Source organism: Trichomycterus rosablanca, chromosome 9, assembly GCF_030014385.1.
Source record: "Trichomycterus rosablanca isolate fTriRos1 chromosome 9, fTriRos1.hap1, whole genome shotgun sequence".
Lineage (NCBI taxonomy): Eukaryota > Metazoa > Chordata > Actinopteri > Siluriformes > Trichomycteridae > Trichomycterus > Trichomycterus rosablanca.
The window spans coordinates 31,533,297-31,553,080 of record NC_085996.1 but is presented as its reverse complement, the minus strand read 5'-3'; the positions used below and the strand labels follow the sequence as shown (position 1 = coordinate 31,553,080).

The 19,784-nt window shown below is 39.4% G+C and overlaps 1 protein-coding gene across 1 annotated transcript; it reads left to right on the top strand.

The window, feature by feature from the left end:
• Positions 1-646: 646 nt before the first annotated feature.
• On the top strand, positions 647-16,909 carry mmut (methylmalonyl CoA mutase). The gene is made up of 13 exons (XM_063002239.1): positions 647-668; positions 1,790-2,243; positions 4,218-4,585; positions 4,672-4,829; positions 5,475-5,646; positions 6,618-6,866; positions 6,988-7,099; positions 8,539-8,654; positions 8,974-9,089; positions 10,330-10,461; positions 10,730-10,877; positions 11,917-12,084; positions 15,247-16,909. Exons 2-13 carry the CDS (start codon positions 1,832-1,834, stop codon positions 15,373-15,375), a joined length of 2,280 nt encoding a protein of 759 aa, XP_062858309.1. The 5' UTR covers positions 647-668; positions 1,790-1,831; the 3' UTR covers positions 15,376-16,909.
• The last annotated feature ends 2,875 nt before the right edge of the window (positions 16,910-19,784 follow it).

Genomic DNA, 19,784 nt, shown 5'->3' with positions numbered 1-19,784 from the left:
TGAGTTTTTGCACCTGCAGTTTTTTCAAGTGCACTTAAATGCTTTGAATCTCCCATTTTTCCACATCCCACATCACATGCTTCATTCCATCCAAAGTTTAAAATATAGTTTATAGTTATAAAGTAAAATAAGGAAACTATATGATTGCCTGGAGCTCAGGACATTCATGTAGATAAACGAGATGAACCTTACTGCCACTTGGTGGTGATGTATGAACATGGGGCTTTAATTACAACAGCGGAACGCTTAGTTATGAACATAAAATTCTTCGTGTCCCTGTAAGAGTTGCACATCCGGATGAGACTCGCCCTGCACCCTACTCAATATAGTGCACTAATTAGGGAGCTCTGATATTTAGAAGATAAATTATAGTGTGTATAACACAGTGACTTTCAAATATATCACAGTGCTCTGCAGTGGGTTAACGCCCAAACCACGTTGTTTAAATGATGTTGCGTACTCATAATACACTTTGAAGTGTATAGGGGATATTGAGCAGAGTAAGATTTTGGGCACTGCCATAAATAATCGTCATTGATTGGACGATGTCTGCTGTAGCGTTTACGACCGGACGGTCTGATTGGTGAATCTTGAGCTCAGGTTGAATGTGATTGGTTAGACAGACTTGCTACACTCTGTCTACTTGGAGCGTAGCAGAAACACACAAGGTCAGCTACTGGTTTGTCTTTTTAATGTAAACATTCAATTAATGTATTTAATCAACATACAACGATATATTTTATGTATAATATATTATTACGTAATGAATAAATATGGAACTGCATGTGTAACTTAAGGAGTCTCTTGTGGACTGTAGCAAACGGGTTTCATATCCACACTGAGTATACTTACTAACTACACTAAACAGTCTACACTATAATTTCTAATTTCAAACAAACAAACAGTATGCTAGAATGAGTCGCCATTGCAAGGTTATGTAAAATTAAAAGTGTTCTAATTTATTACTTTATTCAACTTTGTTCACACCTTACACGAAGATGCATTCGGCCGCGGTGTAGACTAATATACAATTCAACTAAAAAGTTCACCTTTAACGGAGTCGTCTCACAGCAAGAAGGTCCTGGGTTTGATCCCCAGAAGGGGCGGTCCGGGTCCTTTCTGTGTGGAGTTTGCATGTTCTTCCCATGTCTGCGTGGGTTTCCTCCGGGAGCTCCGGTTTCCACCCACTGTCCGAAAACATGTAAGTTAGATGAATTGAAGATACAAAATTGTCCATGACTGTGTTAGACATTAAACATGTGAACTGATGAACCTTGTGTAATGAATAACTACCGTTTCTGTCATGAATGTAACCAAAGGGTGTAAAACATGACGTTAAAATCCTAAATACATAAAACCATGTGGTATAGTATAAAAAATCTAGTAAATCTTGCAATTAGGCCGGCATGGTGGGTCAATGGGTAGCACTGTCGCTTCACAGTGAGAAGGTCCGGTTTTCTCCCACAGTCCAAAGACATGTATAGTAAGTTAGGTGAATTGAAAATACAGAATTGCCTGTTTGACACTGAACTTGAACTGATAATTCATGTGTAACCTGTAAGTACTTGTCCTGTCATGAATGGAACCAAAGTGTAAAACATGTTGTTAAAATCTTAATAAAAAAAGACAAAAATCATGCAATTATTTTAATTACTATTATTATGCCAGATTATTTATTTTGTTTTTTTGTTTTTTGCAAAAATGAGATTATAAAATGTTAAATTATTTTTGTAGAAATCCTGTAGGCTGAAACCTTAATTCATCTATTTTTTTATTTATTTTTTTTTAGGTGTGTCATGAGTGAATAATTCAGAGTACACAAACTGTCAGCATGTTAACTGCAGGAAAAACATGCGCCTCTCTGCTTGCTAAACGGCTTCTGGTCACATCAGGCTCTGTACCTACGGTGCTGGATCAGTCATGCCGTTCCAAACTCTTCCACACATCTGCTTCACACAATGGAGATGTGGAGCTTCATGAAGCATGGGCCAGTCTGGCCAAGAAACAGCTCAAAGGAAAAAACCCTAAGGATTTAATCTGGCGCACTCCAGAAGGCATCGCCATCAAACCCGTGTATACCCAGACTGATACAGCAGCAGTGCAGGATGAGCTGCCGGGTGTTCATCCTTACACTAGAGGTCCCTACCCCACCATGTACACATACAGACCCTGGACCATCAGGCAGTACGCTGGATTCAGCACAGTGGAGGAGAGCAACAGGTTTTACAGGGACAATATCAAAGGTAAAGAAGATGCAGATTTCACCATTGGTATTTATTTATTTGCTTCAATAAAGTGGTACTCTTTTTTTTTATATAACCCAACTATGCATCTCAATATATTAAAGTTATATAGGATATGTTTGGCTATTTCTTAATAGCAGAACATGTGTAAAGCCAGAGTTTGAACAACTAGGACAAGTTACAACATTGTGTCACTATTAGGCAGGGGAGAAGGCAGCTTTATCCACCATACCGCCACTAGTTTATCCTACCACACAGACTTACTTTCCTTGGAGTTTCTACCTTTGCATGATACATATACTGTCATATCATTGGTTTAGTTTTCCCAGATTTTTTGTTTATTAATGCTTTTAATGCAAATCAGTTTCAGTATTACTAACTTTTTAAATTTCATAATGTTTCCTGTTGTTAAATTGGGAATCTGAAAAGCCTTGACATCCTTATTAAAGTTGCAGGTTTTTTTGGTGTTACACCAGAAAATGTCAGACATTTTTTCACCTTATATGTAAGTTACAACCAACAAAATTGTTCTTTGGTGCTCTGGTGGTGAGCACAACAGCACAAAATGACTATTGCTGGGATCCAAGGTTCAGGTTCCCTGCGGTGCTATCAGCCAGTTGGGCGTCTACATACAAACAGTGAAAAAAAGCTATTCCACTCACCCATTTGGGTGAAAGTAATTGTACTTGTGGTTACTTTACCAGTTCACCAAAATAATTTGGTAAGTCAATTGTTGATTGAACACAGGTCGTTTTTACAGGAACAAATTTAAAAACATTTTTAAAGGTGAACTTAGCAGACCACTGATCCTATTTTCACTGTGCACCAGTCCATCCTGGATCTTAAGCTTAAGCCTCAAAGAGTCTCCAGCATTTGTGTTTTACAAAGTATTCCACAGCCCATGGGGTTCTGTTCATGACAAAATGTCTGTTTTTATTGCAGTGTTATGAGAGATTGAAGGTCACAGGCATTTAATATTGGTTAAAGCCTTGCTACTTATGCAGATTTTATGAGATTTCTGTTACAGATTTTTCTGAATGTTTTTACAGTATTAGGTAGATGGTAAAAATTCCCAAACTTGTTGAAATTTTGCATTGAGAAACTTGCATCCTTATTAAAGTTGCAGAGTTTTTTTGCATCCTTATTAAAGTTACAGGTTTTTTTTGATGTTACACCAGAAAATGTCAGACATTTTTTTTTTTACCTTATTTGTAAGCTTACAACCAACAAAATTGTTCTTAGGTGCTCTGGTGGTGAGCACAACAGCACGAAATGACTATTGCTGGGATCCAAGGTTCAGATTCCCTGTGGTGCTATTGGCCAGTTGGGCGTCTACATACAAACGGCTGTAAATACAACACAAAATGTACACAGCTTGTGCAGGCACACTGATGGTGGGTTGGGGTGAGTTTTATACTGGATACTGTCTCCCCCTTTTTTCTCCCCGTTTAGTGCGTCCAATTGCATCATGCTTCCTCTCCGCCTATGCCGATCTCTGCTCTGACCGAGGAGATCGAAGCTAACCCACTCCCCCTCCGACACGTGGCCAGCAAGCCGCATGCATCTCGTCACTCACACATTGACGAGTGTTGTGCCACCTAGCATTCTGTACGGAGAGACACACCCTAAGAGCACTCTTTCCTCATCTCTGTGCAGGCACCTCTAATCAGCCAGCAGAGGTCGTAATTGAACCAGTCTGACGGAGAGAGACCCCAATCTGGCTTAGTCCCGCCCATTTGAACAACAGGCCAATCGTTGTTCATGTGGCTGCTCAGCCTCAGCCGGCAAGGCAGAGCTGAGGTTCGATACGATGTATTCGAGATCCCAGCTCTGGTTGCAGCGTGTGTTTCTACCGCTGCGCCACCTTAGCGGCTCTATGTAAACGATATTTTAAACAGATTTTTTGCAACCAGTTAACTGATAACCAGCAATCAATCACCGCACTCACAGTTTCCCTTTTTATTTCTCTCACAGCGGGCCAGCAGGGCCTCTCTGTAGCGTTCGACCTCCCCACACACAGAGGGTACGACTCGGACAATCCCAGAGTGCATGGTGATGTGGGCATGGCTGGGGTAGCCATTGACACCGTGGAGGACATGAAGATGCTTTTTGATGGCATTCCTTTGGAGAAAATGTCTGTGTCTATGACCATGAACGGTGCAGTCATCCCCATCCTGGCCATGTTTATAGTGACGGGGGAGGAGCAGGGCGTAGACAAGGCTAAACTTACTGGCACCATCCAGAATGACATCCTGAAGGAGTTTATGGTCCGAAACACGTATATCTTCCCTCCTGAGCCCTCCATGCATGCCATCGCAGACATATTTGCCTACACCTCAAAGGTATTAAATCAGTGATAAGAAGTCTTTAACATATTAGATAATGTTATTTATAAAAAAAATAATAATTTTGTGCTCATATCCAACAGAATATGCCCAAGTTTAACTCCATCTCAATAAGTGGCTACCATTTACAAGAGGCTGGAGCAGATGCCATTTTGGAGCTGGCCTACACAATTGCTAATGGACTGGAGTACTGCAGAACTGGTCTAAAAGCTGGCCTTACTATCGACGAGTTTGCTCCCAGGTCTGATTTTTGCTCATAGTGTTTATTTGCAGACATTTTTTACTGTTTTAAGTATATTGGGCAGATTTTATGTTTTTGATTGTTGATTAATATAAATTGCCATACATTTTCGGAAAATGGCTGCAAGTAACATTAAGCATGTACTAAAATATTGCATAAGCAGCTGTTTAAAACAACGTGTCTTGGAGGAATACGTGGAGGAAGCACATGTTAGCCAATCCTGGATTACTGGAGTTGACTTCTGATAGAAAATTGTATTTGAATTGAGAGGATTAAACACCTACTGCCACACATTTTTATTTGGACTGACAGAAGCTTCAGATTAAGATCTATTTAATTTTCATGACTAATAACATATCAGTGTTTACATGTCTCGGAGCAAGCATGTGTTAGCCAATCCTGGATTACTAGAGTTGACTTCTGATAGAAAATTGTATTTGAATTGAAAGGAGTAAAAAAAAAAAAAAAAAACACTATTCGGACTGGCATAAGCTTCAGATTTAGATCTATTTATTTATTCATGACTAATAATGTGTCTGTGTTTATTCTGTATTTACATTTAGGCACACAAATAAAACATGCAAAATGAGTGATGTTTAGATGGATTTAGCTGTATTGTTTAATATTAATACTTATGGATTCTAGGTTGTCCTTCTTTTGGGGCATTGGTATGAACTTTTACATGGAGATAGCCAAGATGAGAGCTGCACGACGTCTCTGGGCCACTCTGATCAAAGAAAAGTTCCAGCCCAAGAACTCTAAATCCCTCCTGTTAAGAACTCACTGTCAAACATCAGGCTGGTCCCTGACTGAGCAGGTGTGTCCAGTGCATTTATCTCTTTACCTACTACATGTATCTCCATTACTACTGCTCTTGTTAGCCAGGTATTAGGGGTGTAACAATACACAAGTTAATAGTTCTTTTTTTTTTAAACAGTGCTTCATATGATGTGCTGTGATTCAAATACACTTAGTTGGATACTTTGATTTTTACAGTGCAGTTGTCTAAAACATAACATATTGCAATAACGCTGTGGCCACCCCTAACAGGAGCAGCTGATGAAAGAAGATGTAAACATGCTGTGCTTGAGTTTTAATACTTCTGGACACTTCTGGAAAAGTTACTGAACATATGACCATGAGTTTGTTGGACAGCCTGTTTTGTAAAGGATTTGTCTGACTGTCATTCAAGTTTGTTGCTGTGCCATAAATGTGGAACTTCTGGACAATACTGTCAAGGGTGTCTCTAGAAATGTTAAAAGTCTTTATGCCCATTGGCCTTCCACTCTCAGCTTTTGAGACTGCGCCTTAGTTTTTTACCATGGTTGCAACACACCTTGGACTCTTGAATCTCTGGGTGGTGTTTATATAACACATCACCGCTGAAGTTCATTAAAGATTGAGTTTCCAATGGTTTAATCATGTTTTAACCCAAATTTAGGTTTTACAAACTAGCAGTTAGTTTAGGATTATCAGTATTATGTAGGCGTTGAATAATGGTGAGATGGTTATATTAACAAAATATCCAGCTATTCTAAACAACATACATTTTATTTGCTTTATTATTCAACTGATACTGATTAAAGTAAAACCTTATTTTTCATATACATTAATTCACATATACTATCAGAGACTACCTAACAGATACAAAGCACCCACATAAACCTTTCCTGCCATGAATGTAACTCACAAGAGTAAACACTGCGTTAAAAGATAGATAGATAGGTTCATATACATTAACTGCACTGATACACATGATTTCATGCATTTGTCTTGATTTTATCCCAGGACCCTTACAACAACGTGATCCGTACGGTGATCGAGGCCATGGCTGCAGTGTTTGGAGGTACACAGTCATTGCACACAAACTCTTTTGACGAGGCGTTGGGGTTGCCAACAGTGAAGAGCGCCCGCATTGCCCGCAACACCCAGATTATCATCCAGGAGGAGTCCGGCATCCCCAAAGTGGCAGACCCTTGGGGAGGCTCCTACATGATGGAGGCACTGACAAATGATGTATATGATTCAGCCCTCAAGGTCAGAAAGAAATCCAATCTCAAAAGAAAATCTGTGCTTTTTCAGCTTGAGTGGTATTTACTGGATTTGCAATGTACTTGTGATTACATTATTTAGATGTCATCTTTTTATCTCTTTTTAGTTCATTAATGAGATTGAGGAGATGGGAGGGATGGCTCGAGCTGTGGCTGAGGGAATCCCCAAACTGCGCATAGAAGAGTGCGCTGCACGTAGACAAGCTCGTATTGACTCCGGTACAAAGAAAATGCACACAACAACGTGAAAGCATTAAACCTGAACCTTTTTAAAGGAAAGTCACATGATGATGGAAAAAAACATTGCTTACAGAGCTGAACACAGACAGCTGTGGAAATATCTCAGACATTTATGTTTTTTATAAATATTTACTGGTATCCTTGCAATCTGTTAATGTTATATTATAAAGCTTTACTGTATACATCGACTTTTAATTTACACACAATTTTTCACTTAGTCATTAAGAATTGTCCTCTTTATTATTGTTGTGCATGGACAACGATATGTTTAAAAAAAAAAAAAAAAAAAAAAAATCTGAAATAGGGTTTGTACCAGCGCCGAGATTCTGAACTCCCAGGTTCAAAACTCGGTGTTGCCACCGGTCGGCTGGGCGCCATCTGGCGGGCATGATTGGTAGTGCCTGCAGCAGATACTAATTGGCCACCGTATCTGTGGGGTTGGGGGGGGGTTCTATGTGTGGGTGGGTGGGTCTTCACATGCTGTGTAAGGACCCTGATTGGCAGAAGAGATGCCTGTACAGAATGCAGAGGCGAGAAGAGGAGGGCTGTACACGTGTCGGAAGAGGCGTGTGCAGTGACGTGCTCTCCTCGGATGCAATCAGGAATCCCTCAGCAGCGGAAGACAAATAGAGTGCGCTAAATCGGAAGGAAATGCATAAAAAAGAAAGAAATAGGGTTTGTACATTAAAAAACTATTAGGAAATATTTTAACATCTACTGTACCTTCTAATGGTATTACCACAATAATTTGTTTAAAAATATTTGCCAATAAAGTTGCTAAAAATTATTAATGTAAACAGAGACTGATACTAAAGTTTCAACCCATAACCAATACAAGCTAGGCTAGTAGTTGCGCAAAAACTGAACTGCAAGCCTTAAAGGTTTCGCTAATGATGTCTGCATTAAATTATGGTTAAGTGTTGTATGGTTGGACATATTTGACTTCTCTTGAATAAACTGCTCAGAATTTTGTCATGGAAACTAAATACTTGGTCATGGCCAAATCAGCTATTCAGCAGCTAACATTAGTGATAAACAGTTGCATACAGATATCTACATAGTGGTAGTATACACTGAAGACACCATGGATAATATAATGATTTAAAATACTTTTTGATGGTGTTGTGTGTGTACGGTGGCCCAGTGTAGCACTGTTGCCTCACAGCAAGGAGGTCCTACTTTCAGTTCCCAGGTGGGGTGGTCCAGGTCCTTTCTGTGTGGAGTTTGTGTGCGAGTGTGTGTGAGTTTCCTTCAGGAGCTCCGGTTTCCCCCCACAGTCCACAGACATGCAAGTAAGGCGAATTGGTGATACGAAATTGTCCATGAATGCGTTTGATACCAGACGCTGTTTCCTGACAAGTGTATCAGTAATTGAGAAAATTGTGTTCAAACTATTTCCTTTGCTCTTTTCTACTCAGCCTCTGAGGTCATCGTGGGGGTGAACAAGTATCGCCTGGAGAGTGAAGAGACTGTGGAGGTTCTGGCGATTGATAACACTGTTGTGCGGCAAAAGCAAATTGAGAAGCTTCAGAAGGTCAGTGGCCTCTTGTGTTCTTAGTATTGGAAATAAGTGGGACTTGATTGAAGAGTGCTCTTACACTCTTACAAAGAGAGGAAGTACAAGTGAGGCGAGTTGGAGATACAAAATTTGTCCATGAATGTGTTTGACATGAAAAACTTGAACTGATGAATCTTGTGTAACCAGTAATTACCTGTCCTGTCATGCATGTAACCAAAGTGTGTAAAACATGATGTTAAAATCCTAATAAATGTAATTAGAGAATTGTGGTTCAGGGTCAGCATGTGCAGAAATAGCTGGACTGTAATTGGACTTCTTTGTGTTGTAATTAAAGGTCAGAGAGAACCGAGATGGTGCGGTAGTGCAGAAGTGCCTGGCTGCTATAGAGCAGTGTGCTCGTACCAGAGATGGAAATCTGCTGCAGCTTGCTGTTGAGGCTGCCAGGGCAAGGTAAATTAAGTTTCATTAAGAGCACAATGCAGGTCAAATGAAAAACATAACATTTATTATATAACTGTTAAAAATGGAACAGATACATTGGGATCACATCCATTTTCATTTTTTAATTACCATATAAAGCAGTACGCCAGTCTTTTTAACTTCATTTTTAACAAGGCCTGTATCACATGGACTTTCTTATGGATAACCCTGCACTAAAACACATTTTTTGATTGAAGTATAAAGGGGAAGTCTGTTAGAGTTTAAGCAAAAGATTTATTTTTTTAAGATGATGACATTTTTGTTGTTTTTATTTCTGTTCATTTTTAATTTTTCAGCAGTGATTTCCATTTTCAATACAGGGAATATGCAGAAATATTCTTTTAACTTTGTTATTTGTATTTTGTTAATTAATAATCTGTATTTCTGATTATTGAGTGAAACATTAACCTTTAATTGTTAACGTTCATATTAAGTGGACTTCAATTTTTTTGGGGATTGAACTATAGCTGGTAAATTCTCTGTGGAATAACACATGGAACAGTGATCTTTTGCCAAGGTTGGGGAAAAATTCAAACTGTCATGTTCTTCTGCAAGAAAATTTGTCTGAATGGTCAAATCTGGTAATCTGAGAACCACCAATAACTGGTCTGCTATAAATTAGAAGCTGCTAAAAATTAGGATTCACTATCCACAAGCAGGTGAGCTAGCTTTGCATCCCATGGGCTTAGAAGTTGCCATACAAGAAAGAAGCTCCTGCTTTGGAATAAGCACTTTTAATTCCATTGACATAAAAACATGGAAGGCAAAGCTTCTTTTTTGTGTGTTATTTTCTAATAGTGATTTAAAGCTCACTTGATGGTAAACAGTGTTGCCTATGTTCCAGCAGGTTGTATGTCATGACTGACATGTATTTGGTGGTTCCTGGAGTACATTTGACCAGCCAGACCAATTAACTGTCAGTCTAAAGTGACAGTTTGGGTTTTCTTACCGTGCACTTTTTAATAACTGCATATGAAGTAGTCTGATTTATATGAGTACAGAAAGGTTAGAAGCTATATCCAATCATAATCACTAACAAGAAATAATAAGGCCATGCCATAAAGGTAAACGATTATGTTCAAGCACTAGACAATTTAAACACCAAACAAAGACACAACGATGCTTTATGGAAAACACGCCACAGCAGTGCTGAAATATTCACATTTTGTGAAGTACACAAGTTGAGGCATTGTGTGTTTGGTATTTCCAGGTGTTCTGTGGGGGAGATCACTGATGCCATGAAAGCAGTTTTTGGGGAGCACAAGGCCAGCACTCGCATGGTGAGTGGAGCGTACCGCAGCGAGTTCGGCGAGCACGAGGAGATTAGCCTGGCACACAGCCGGTAAGATCCTGCAAATGTCCATCCACACTAGGTTTTACACTCTGTGCTTATATCTCCAGAGAGCACTGCTTTTAAGAGTGTCCTAGCTGGAGTGTTTGACAGCTTTATATTGCTATTAATGGGAATCTCAAAGCACTTTGGCAAAGTGTTTTGGCTTGGAAAATGTCCTTTAGACATGGTTAAATGCTTGATCAGGTAGCGCCTGGGTACTCTTAATCCTCCACTCACTTTTTAAAGTGTCTTGCATTCTCCTGTCTGTGTTGTTTAGGGTGGTGGAGTTTAAGAAACACGAAGGCAGGAATCCCCGTCTGCTCGTGGCCAAAATGGGGCAAGACGGACATGACCGGGGGGCAAAGGTCATTGCCACCGGGTTTGCTGACCTAGGCTTTGACGTGGACATTGGACCACTGTTTCAGGTGGGTCAAACAATTACAACAGTTTTCTGTTCTGAATTTTTAGACTGTGTGTTAGGCTGCATTCACATCGACTCTGTTGCCGTCCATCAGTAACACACAGCTGTTATTGATTTCAGTGAGAAGTATGCGTTGATGAATTCTATGCACTGATAATGTGTCAGTATGATGCTCTGTTGCCGATAAGATAAGGTTAACTAGGTTTGAACCTTTGACGGAACTTAATTCAACATTATCATACATCAATCAATAATAGACTGAGATTCATTCATTCATTTTGGTCAGGAAAGGGAATAAAGCGAATGAAGATCAATTATCTTTTTACATCAATCATAATATAATCTATGGGTCTGTCTGAAAACCTAGTGAGCTGCCTACTGCCTTCTGCCTACTTAGGCAGTTGCCCAAGTAAAGAGGATTCTAATAAGACATCAAACTTATAAGGCAGATTATTAAGACGCACTACTTGGACTGTGATCATGGCGATTACGTCAACACAGTTTTCGCTTACTAAGCTAACACAGTTAGCCTTAGGCCATTCAAACCAATGGGCTGAGGTAACACAACCCGCTAGCATGCCATCCGTCATCTTCCACTGTGTACCGAAAATGGTTAAATGGCCACTGACAAGCCAAATAAATGACAATGATGAATTGATTTACATTTGAAAAGAACTCCGTTGGTTGCTCCGCATTCGTCCGTCATATTTGTAATTTTTTGTGCCGCACTGAATTCTGGGATGGCATCGGATGCTCCCTTGTTATTCAGTCAGATTATCGCTTAGAATTAAGGCATCTCAGTACGAGCATTTTAAAGTATCTAAGAATTTAGACATGTCTTCTTCTCGGGGGTGCGCTAGGTTTTCAGACAGACCCTGTGTATCATACCAGTCTTCCCTGCTTTACAGAATGGCAGACTGGTCCATGCATTACTAGTTTACATCCAGTGTCATTACAAAATTAGCTTTTAGCTAACCAGTGTAAATATAGCTAAAATATATTTTTTTGTTGTGTGTTTTCTGGGTGCCATTTTCCTATTACAGACCCCACGTGAGGTGGCTCAGCAGGCAGTGGATGCGGATGTTCACTGTGTAGGTGTCAGCACTTTGGCAGCTGGCCACAAGACACTGGTCCCTGAACTCATTAAGGAGCTGCGCAACCTTAACCGCCCAGACATCCTGGTCATCTGCGGTGGAGTCATCCCCCCACAGGTAAAACCTGACTGACCGATCTGTTTGTACAGTAATTAAAATGTGCTCATATTGGGACCACTGGTTTAAGTCTATTCTCCTTGACTTCCTGTTTGTGTGTGTGTGTGTGTGTGTGTGTGTGTGTGTGTGTGTGTGTGTGTGTGTGTGTGTGTGTGTATAAAATTTGAACAATGTGTCACAATATAAGAACCTCTGCATGTAATATCTGCGTTTTGCTAATACAACATCACTAAACTGTCTTTTATAATGCTCTGCTAATAGGAAATCTAAAAGAAGGCACAGATTTAGAATCTCCAGACTCCCAGATACCTCTCCTTTTCAATTAGTCCGCAATGTGTGTGTGTGTATATATATATATATATATATATATATATATATATATATATATATATATATATATATATATATATATATATATATATATATATATATATATATATATATATATATATATATATATAGTATTGTCATATATAATAGTGGCACATTGGCAATGTAGAAGATGTAGCACTTTCAGAGGACAGAAACAAAATTAAATATCTGGAGGTGTGTTTGGTATACAAGGTTGACTCCAAAGGCTTTGGAATGTCACTAAAGAAAAAGTGCCAAAAGATTTTTAATGAAAATCTGGCTGCCTCTGCAATGAAGCAAATAGGTTTTGATGAGCACAAAAGCAAGCATCTGACATGGCTGTTCCATTACTCTGACCCCATTAAAACTGGACACTAAATTGAAAAGGAGAGTTATCTGGAGCCTAGAGGATCTGAGTTCTAAATTTGTTCCTTCTTTTAGATTTGCTGTTAGCGGAGCATTATAAAAGAAGGTTTAGTGCTTTTACATTGGCAAAAGGCATATATTAAATGCGGAGGTTCTTATTTTGTGATAAATGTCAATACACCCACTGACATTTACTGTCAGCCTATTATGCAGTATAGACTTTGTTTATATGGACGATATAGGGACCATCTGCACCATTAGTACCAATAATACAGAAGTAATATTCAGGTCATGTTGGCTATATAACCTAATCATGAAAATTATTCATCTGGCCCTATCTAACTCCTGAAAAGAAAAAAAGAAAATGTATGCTTTTAGGTAGATAAAACATCCACAGTAATTCTGTATGAATACCTACTTTACATGTCATTTGTAATCGTTATTAGTTGTCCTTTTGGACTAATGACTAGAGTTCAATCAATGTAGTCTTCTTAGTGTTGAGCCTTTAATATGTATAATATTGACTCTAATTAAAAAGAGATATAAACAAGCCTTTGATGACAAACACAAAGCTTAATACAAATCATATGCAAGCAGGAGACAGAAAGATCATTAGCTGTGTTCCACTGCAAGTCATTGAGCTTCGACTTATTACAGTGTCATCCCTTAGCAGATAGGGAGGGGTAATACTGCTTTTATGACATGACAAGTCTCCCAGAGTCAACACAGCAAGACATATACTTTGTGGCCAAAAGTGCACAGGTTCAATAAAATATATATAATAAATACTTCTTTGTGGAAGGACTTTGTGTCCCTTTGTGTCTTTGTGCACCTCAATTTCGGCACTATGGCACAGTCATGTCAGAAAAACAGTGTGCAAGAGCCTGCAAGTGCACTGGACACCTTTGGGATGAATTGGCAATTGGTAAATCAGCTGCAAGCCGACATACCAAAATCTTGAGAAAATCCTCCCCAGAAGAGTAAAGGCATAGCTCTAGGGACTCAGATGTCATCCTTGCCTCTGGTTACTTTTGCTATAAAGATGAAGTTTAAAATATTCCTTTCATGTTTGTGTGGGATTTGGTCTGCAGTAAGTTTGTGATGCCCTGCTATAGATGAGCATTCTGTCCATGATGCATTTCTGAACTCAGTGTTTTGTTAGCACCCATTAGTGTGTAGCTACACTCAAGTACATCACATTCATAAAGTTTGTTTGTGCTGACCAGCTAATGTACTAATTTGGATCCTGTTTAAGTCCCCCCGTCCATAAGACAGGATGACAGTAATTTAGAATATAGAAATGCATCACTGTAGTAATGGGGGTTAAGGGTGCGTCAGAAACAGTTCAATGTTATTTACATTTTTACATTTACATTTTAAGCATTTAGCAGACGCTTTTATCCAAAGCGACTTACAATTTCCACATGCATCACACTGAACACGATGAGCAATTGAGGGTTAAGGGTCTTGCTCAAGGACCCAACAGTGGCAACTTGGTGGGGCTTGAACTGGCAACCTTCTGTTTACTAGTCCAGTACCTTAACCACTGAGCTATCACTGCAATGTTATATAAAGTATAATTAGAAAATTACTGAGTGAACTGAAATTGTAGAACGTAAGTGTAATCCATAAAGTGTCAATGTGGCTACAAGATGTTTTAAAATCCCATTTCACTTGCTTTAGCAACCAGTCTTTGAACAGTCGATGAGTGTCGTTAGGAGTACTTACGCTCCTATGAATGTCATAAAAACATCTGGCCACAAACATCTGGTTTTTAATAGACAAGATGCGGGCAGCACGATGGCTCGATGGGTAGCACTGTCACCTCACAGCAAAAAGGTCCTGGGTTCAGTTCCCTGGTGGAGCAGTCTGGGTCCTTTCTGTGCGGAGTTTGCATGTTCTCCCCATGTCTGTGTGGGTTTCCTTCGGGAGCTCCAGTTTCTTCCCACAGTCCAAAGACATGCAGGGGAGGTGAATTGGAGATTCAGGGCAGTTGTAGCCTAGTGGTTAAGGTAGTGCACTAGCAATCAAAAAGTCGTGGGTTCAGTCGCCAGGTTGCCACTGTTAACCCTCAGTTGCTTAGACTGTATACTGTCACAGTACTGTAAGTCACTTTGGATAAAAGTGTCTGCTAAATGCTGAAAATGTAAAGGTAATGGATACTAAATTGTCCATGACTGTGTTTGACATTAAAAGACTTGAACTGATGATCTTGTGTAACCAGTGATTACCTGTGCTGTCATGAATGTAACCAAAGTGTAAAACATGACGTTAAAATCCTAGAGAAGATTCACAGGTTTGAACACAAAACCCATTCAGTGCATCTGACTACGCCTCACTCAGTCAACCCAAGTGCATAACCTTTTGCCTGCAGTAAGGAAGTGAAGAAATATGAATGTCTGGGTTAATATTAATGTCTCATTTATATTTGCATTTTTCATGCAGGACTATGAATTTATGTACCAGAGTGGGGTTTGCTGTATCTTTGGGCCAGGAACAAGAATTCCTCAAGCTGCAGTGGAGGTCATTGACAGTATTGAGAAGAGTCTGGAGAAGAATCGACAGGCAGTGTAACTGACTGGGATATGAAAGCACTTAGCTGAGCACTTATCTTTAGTTGATTTATGGTCAAGCAAGATGTAGAAATTTGCATTTATGAGTTGTTACATCATATTGAACACTTCCTCTAATTTACTGACTGGGATGACATTTGTAATCTGTTCACTGATTCTGAATCTGTAGTTATAATAATGGTATATAATTAAAGCTGCAGTATGTAACTTAAAAAACATACAAACCAAAAAAACCTAAAAAAGAAGTACTACTGAGTTCTGATGATTTTTTTAAAAGTAAAACGAGCTTTTGTTGTACCTTTTTAAGTAGCTAGGGCAAGTGACTGCAGCAATCAGATTGGCAGTTTTTAATTTTAGAGAACCTGTACTTAATATGGCTAAATGAATTTGCACCATAAACTTGATTATGGTTTGGTAACTGCTGTAAAAATGAGGGATCTTCAAAAAGTTGGAGGCGGTGAGGGTGGGAGGAGTAGTTATTGGTCGTGTCTGGAAGACTGAGAGAGCTTATAGTCCGGATTTAGTGGCATCTGATTTCCACCTTTTTGGACCGCTCAGAGAAGCTTTAAGGGAAAGAAGATTTTTATGTGATGATGATGTGCAAGCAGCGGTGCAACAGTGGCTACGTGCTCAACCAAAAACATTTTTTGCTGATGCATCAAAAATGCATCGGAAGGTGACTATGTAGAAAAGTGATGTCATTTGATTTTGAAATTCTTAATAAATAGAGATAAAAAAAAAAGTGCGGAAACTTTTCGAAGAATATATATATCTATATACAGTATATATATATCCACTTGCCACCCATTAGATACCAGCACAACTGGCATACACTACATGGACACTATACGTATTGGGACACCTCTTGTAGTGATTGAATTCATGTGATTCACCCACAACAATTGCTAATGTGCAATAAATCAATTATATGAAGGGAATTGTATGCTTCCAACTTTGCAGCAACAGTTTGTAGAAGGCCCATTCCTGTTCCAGCATGAAGACAAACTTGGTTTGAAGAAACTCCAGTAAACATCAAAGCCCAGCCATACAAATGCAGGTTTGACTAAATGGGCACAAATTCCCACAGGCATACCTTAAAGTCTTGTGAGAAGCTTTCTCAGAGGAGCGTCTGCTGTTATAGCTCTTTTAATGCCATTTGTTTTTGAAATGAAATGCTTAATAAGTGTAATTGAATGTGCTTGCAGTAACACAATTCCACCAGAGAGGTCTCCAAAGTACTAATGTTTTCTACTGCAGCTTTAATATGGAAAGAATTAATAAATAATTAAACACAAAGTTTGTATAAATATAAATCTTTTGTGTGTTCTTTGTGATGCTTTATGCACATAGGTTACTGCTCTGTTCTTACTGTGTTTAATAGATCTCTGCTAACCTTTCTTTTTTTACACGAGTGATGTACGAGTGTCATTGCACATGTTTAAAATCAATGTGTGCTTTTTTCGTGCATGGCATTCAGCCTTCGTCTTTCCTGTGTACAATAATGATGAAAACATTAAATGTGAATAATAATTGCAGATGCAGTGTGTTATGAAAGCCTGTTCTCTCCTTGTAGTGTACAGACTGTTCCAGAATTATCTTTAGAAATACAGTTAAAGGTTGATCTTCATCCGTTTGATTACCTCTGCCTTTAAATCAATGAGATGTGTACATAGGGAAGAAAATCTCATTTCATTTGCAAACTTTCATGTGTTTCTTTCTTCTTTTTTTTTTTTTTTAAATAAAAGCAATCTTATCCTCTCATTGCTTTGCATCTGAAGACGGACCACAAAGTACTTCTAGTCACCACACAATGACCATTCAGGCAGCACCGTGGCATAACTGGTAGAGGGAGTGCACGTGTCCAGGGACCTGTGTTGGGGTTTGCCTCGTGTCTTCAGTCACTGTTTGTTTCTTTTCAGGCCTTTTTATTATTTTGGTTTTCTCCCAGCTCCCCAAACTAAACAGTAGACGGACTGGCTACTTTTACATTTACGTTTTACATTTTCTGCATTTAGCAGACGCTTTTATCCAGAGCGACTTACAGAAGTGCTTCCATAGTAAACATTTCATTTCTCAAGTTTTAGTAAACAGTCGAAAAACACAAATCTGCTGAAACCTGTTAGAACCAAAGAAGAAAACAAGGTATTTTACTAGGTTTGAGTGAATGTGTGTTGCTTTGTGATGAATCAGGACCCCCTCCAAGTTTAGTCAAAATAAATCAGTGTATGGAAGTTGCCCACAGTGCCCACATGTATCCGTTTGTGTCGTACAATGTTATCAGCCATAACATTAAAACCACCTCCTTGTTTCTACACTCACTGTCCATTTTATCATCTCCGCTTACCATATAGAAGCACTTTGTAGTTCTACAATTACTGACTGTAGTCCATCTGTTTCTCTACATACCTTTTTAGCCTGCTTTCATCCTGTTCTTCAATGGTCAGGACCCCTACAGGACCACCACAGAGCAGATATTATTTAGGTGGTGGATCATTCTCAGCACTGCAGTGACACTGACATGGTGGTGGTGTGTTAGTGTGTGTTGTGCTAGTGGGCCAGTGATAGCTTAGTGGTTAAGGTACTGGACTAGTAAACAGAAGGTTGCTGGTTCAAGCCCCACCACCACCAAGTTGCCACTGTTGGGTCCCTGAGCGAGGCCCTTAACCCTCAATTGCTCATTGTGTTCTGCTCACTGTGTAAGTCGCTTTGGATAAAAGCGTCTGCTAAATGCTGTAAATGAAAAAAAAATAAATTGTGCTGGTATGAGTGGATCAGACACAGCAGCGCTGCTGGAGTTTTTAAATACTGTGTCCACTCACTTTCCTCTCTATTAGACACTCCTACCTAGTTGGTCCACCTTGTAGATGTAAAGTCAGAGATGATCGCTCATCTATTGCTGCTGTTTGAGTTGTTCATATTCTAGACCTTCATCAGTGGTCACAGGACTGCTGCTGTGTCTGATCCACACATACCACCACCATGTCAGTGTCACTGCAGTGCTGAGAATGATCCACCACCCAAATAATACCTACTCTGTAGTGGTCCTGTGGGGGTCCTGACCATTGAAGAACAGGGTGAAAGCAGGGTAAAAAAGTATGTAGAGAAACAGATGGACTACAGTCAGTAATTGTAGAACTACAAAGTGCTCCTATATGGTAAGTGGAGCTGATTAAATGGACAGTGAGTGTAGAAACAAGGAGGTGGTTTTAATGTTATGGCTGATCGGTGTATCTGTTGCAAAAATGTTGTGTATTACAGTAAACATTTCTTAGGAAAGGAATTATTTTTACTGTAATAAAGAAATTCTCACATTAGACAGCGGAACTAATCGAACCCAGGTCCCCAGACTTATTAACCCTACTTTATGAATGAATGATTTATTTCGCCTGCTCCTGTTAGTGGTCGCCACAATGAATCATTCGTTCGCAAAATTGATTTGGCACAGTCAATTATGCCCTTCCTGACACAACACTATTTACCCAGGCTCGAGATTGGCAACAAAGGCTGCACTAATGTGTGCCCCCTAATAGCTAGGTTCATGTAACGTCATGCACCTTTTGTGTTTGTGAGCACAGCCTGGGTTTCATATTCCAGCAGCGTGGCCTTTACCATTACACAACACCAGCTCACATTAAATGAATATACACAGATGAGCCAAAACATTAGGACCACCCACCTAATACATCATGTGTGTGAAGCTTACTTCACAAATGAGTATTTTCTGTTTACAAGTTTGGACCTGGTTTACTATTATATGACCAAAAGTATGTGAACAACTTACTGTTTGACATGCCATTTTAAAGCCAAAGGCATCAACATAGGGTTTAAGGCCATATCAGTCTACAGTTTTCTGGGAAGGCTTTAATTTTGAAGTGTTTGTAGGAATTTGTGCCTGATTGGTCTAAATAGCATTTGTGAGAGCAGGCACAAATGTTGGGCAAGGCTTACAAGTGACAAGTTTTCAACCTGTGAGGCGCGAGTACCTGTCCAGGGGGGCATAACATTATAAGATTTTATTACTTTTAAAACTAAAGCAATTCATTTTTCACCCACAGGAGACATATGTGATTAGTCTCGCTGACCACGCACAGATGCACGTCTAATGTTATCCAGTTCAGTCTGGATAACAAAAAGGACCGTTGGCTAGAACAATAGGGCTAACAGTGAAGATAAATCAGTGACAAAAACAATGACTGCTGTTGTAGGACATGGGTGTGTGTGTCTTTAAGACAGGTGTATAGTGGGAGATGCTTTGTTTACAATATCGCTATAAATGAGTTAGGAGTCGATTCGTATGAAACGAAGCGTGTGCACGTTCTGAGTTTCTCTCCTCAACCATCTATCCATTTTTACTGTTGTTAATGAATGTTGCAGTTTTAAATAAACACCAGCTATTACAGAACATCTTGT

Excerpts from the sequence above, each read along its gene's own strand:
- mmut (XM_063002239.1), top strand. The coding sequence starts at position 1,832 with ATGTTAACTGCAGGAAAAACATGCGCCTCTCTGCTTGCTAAACGGCTT. Across the intron at positions 6,867-6,987 it reads TATATGATTCAGCCCTCAAG|TTCATTAATGAGATTGAGGA; the intron begins GTCAGAAAGAAA and ends ATCTCTTTTTAG. Across the intron at positions 7,100-8,538 it reads ACAAGCTCGTATTGACTCCG|CCTCTGAGGTCATCGTGGGG; the intron begins GTACAAAGAAAA and ends TTTTCTACTCAG.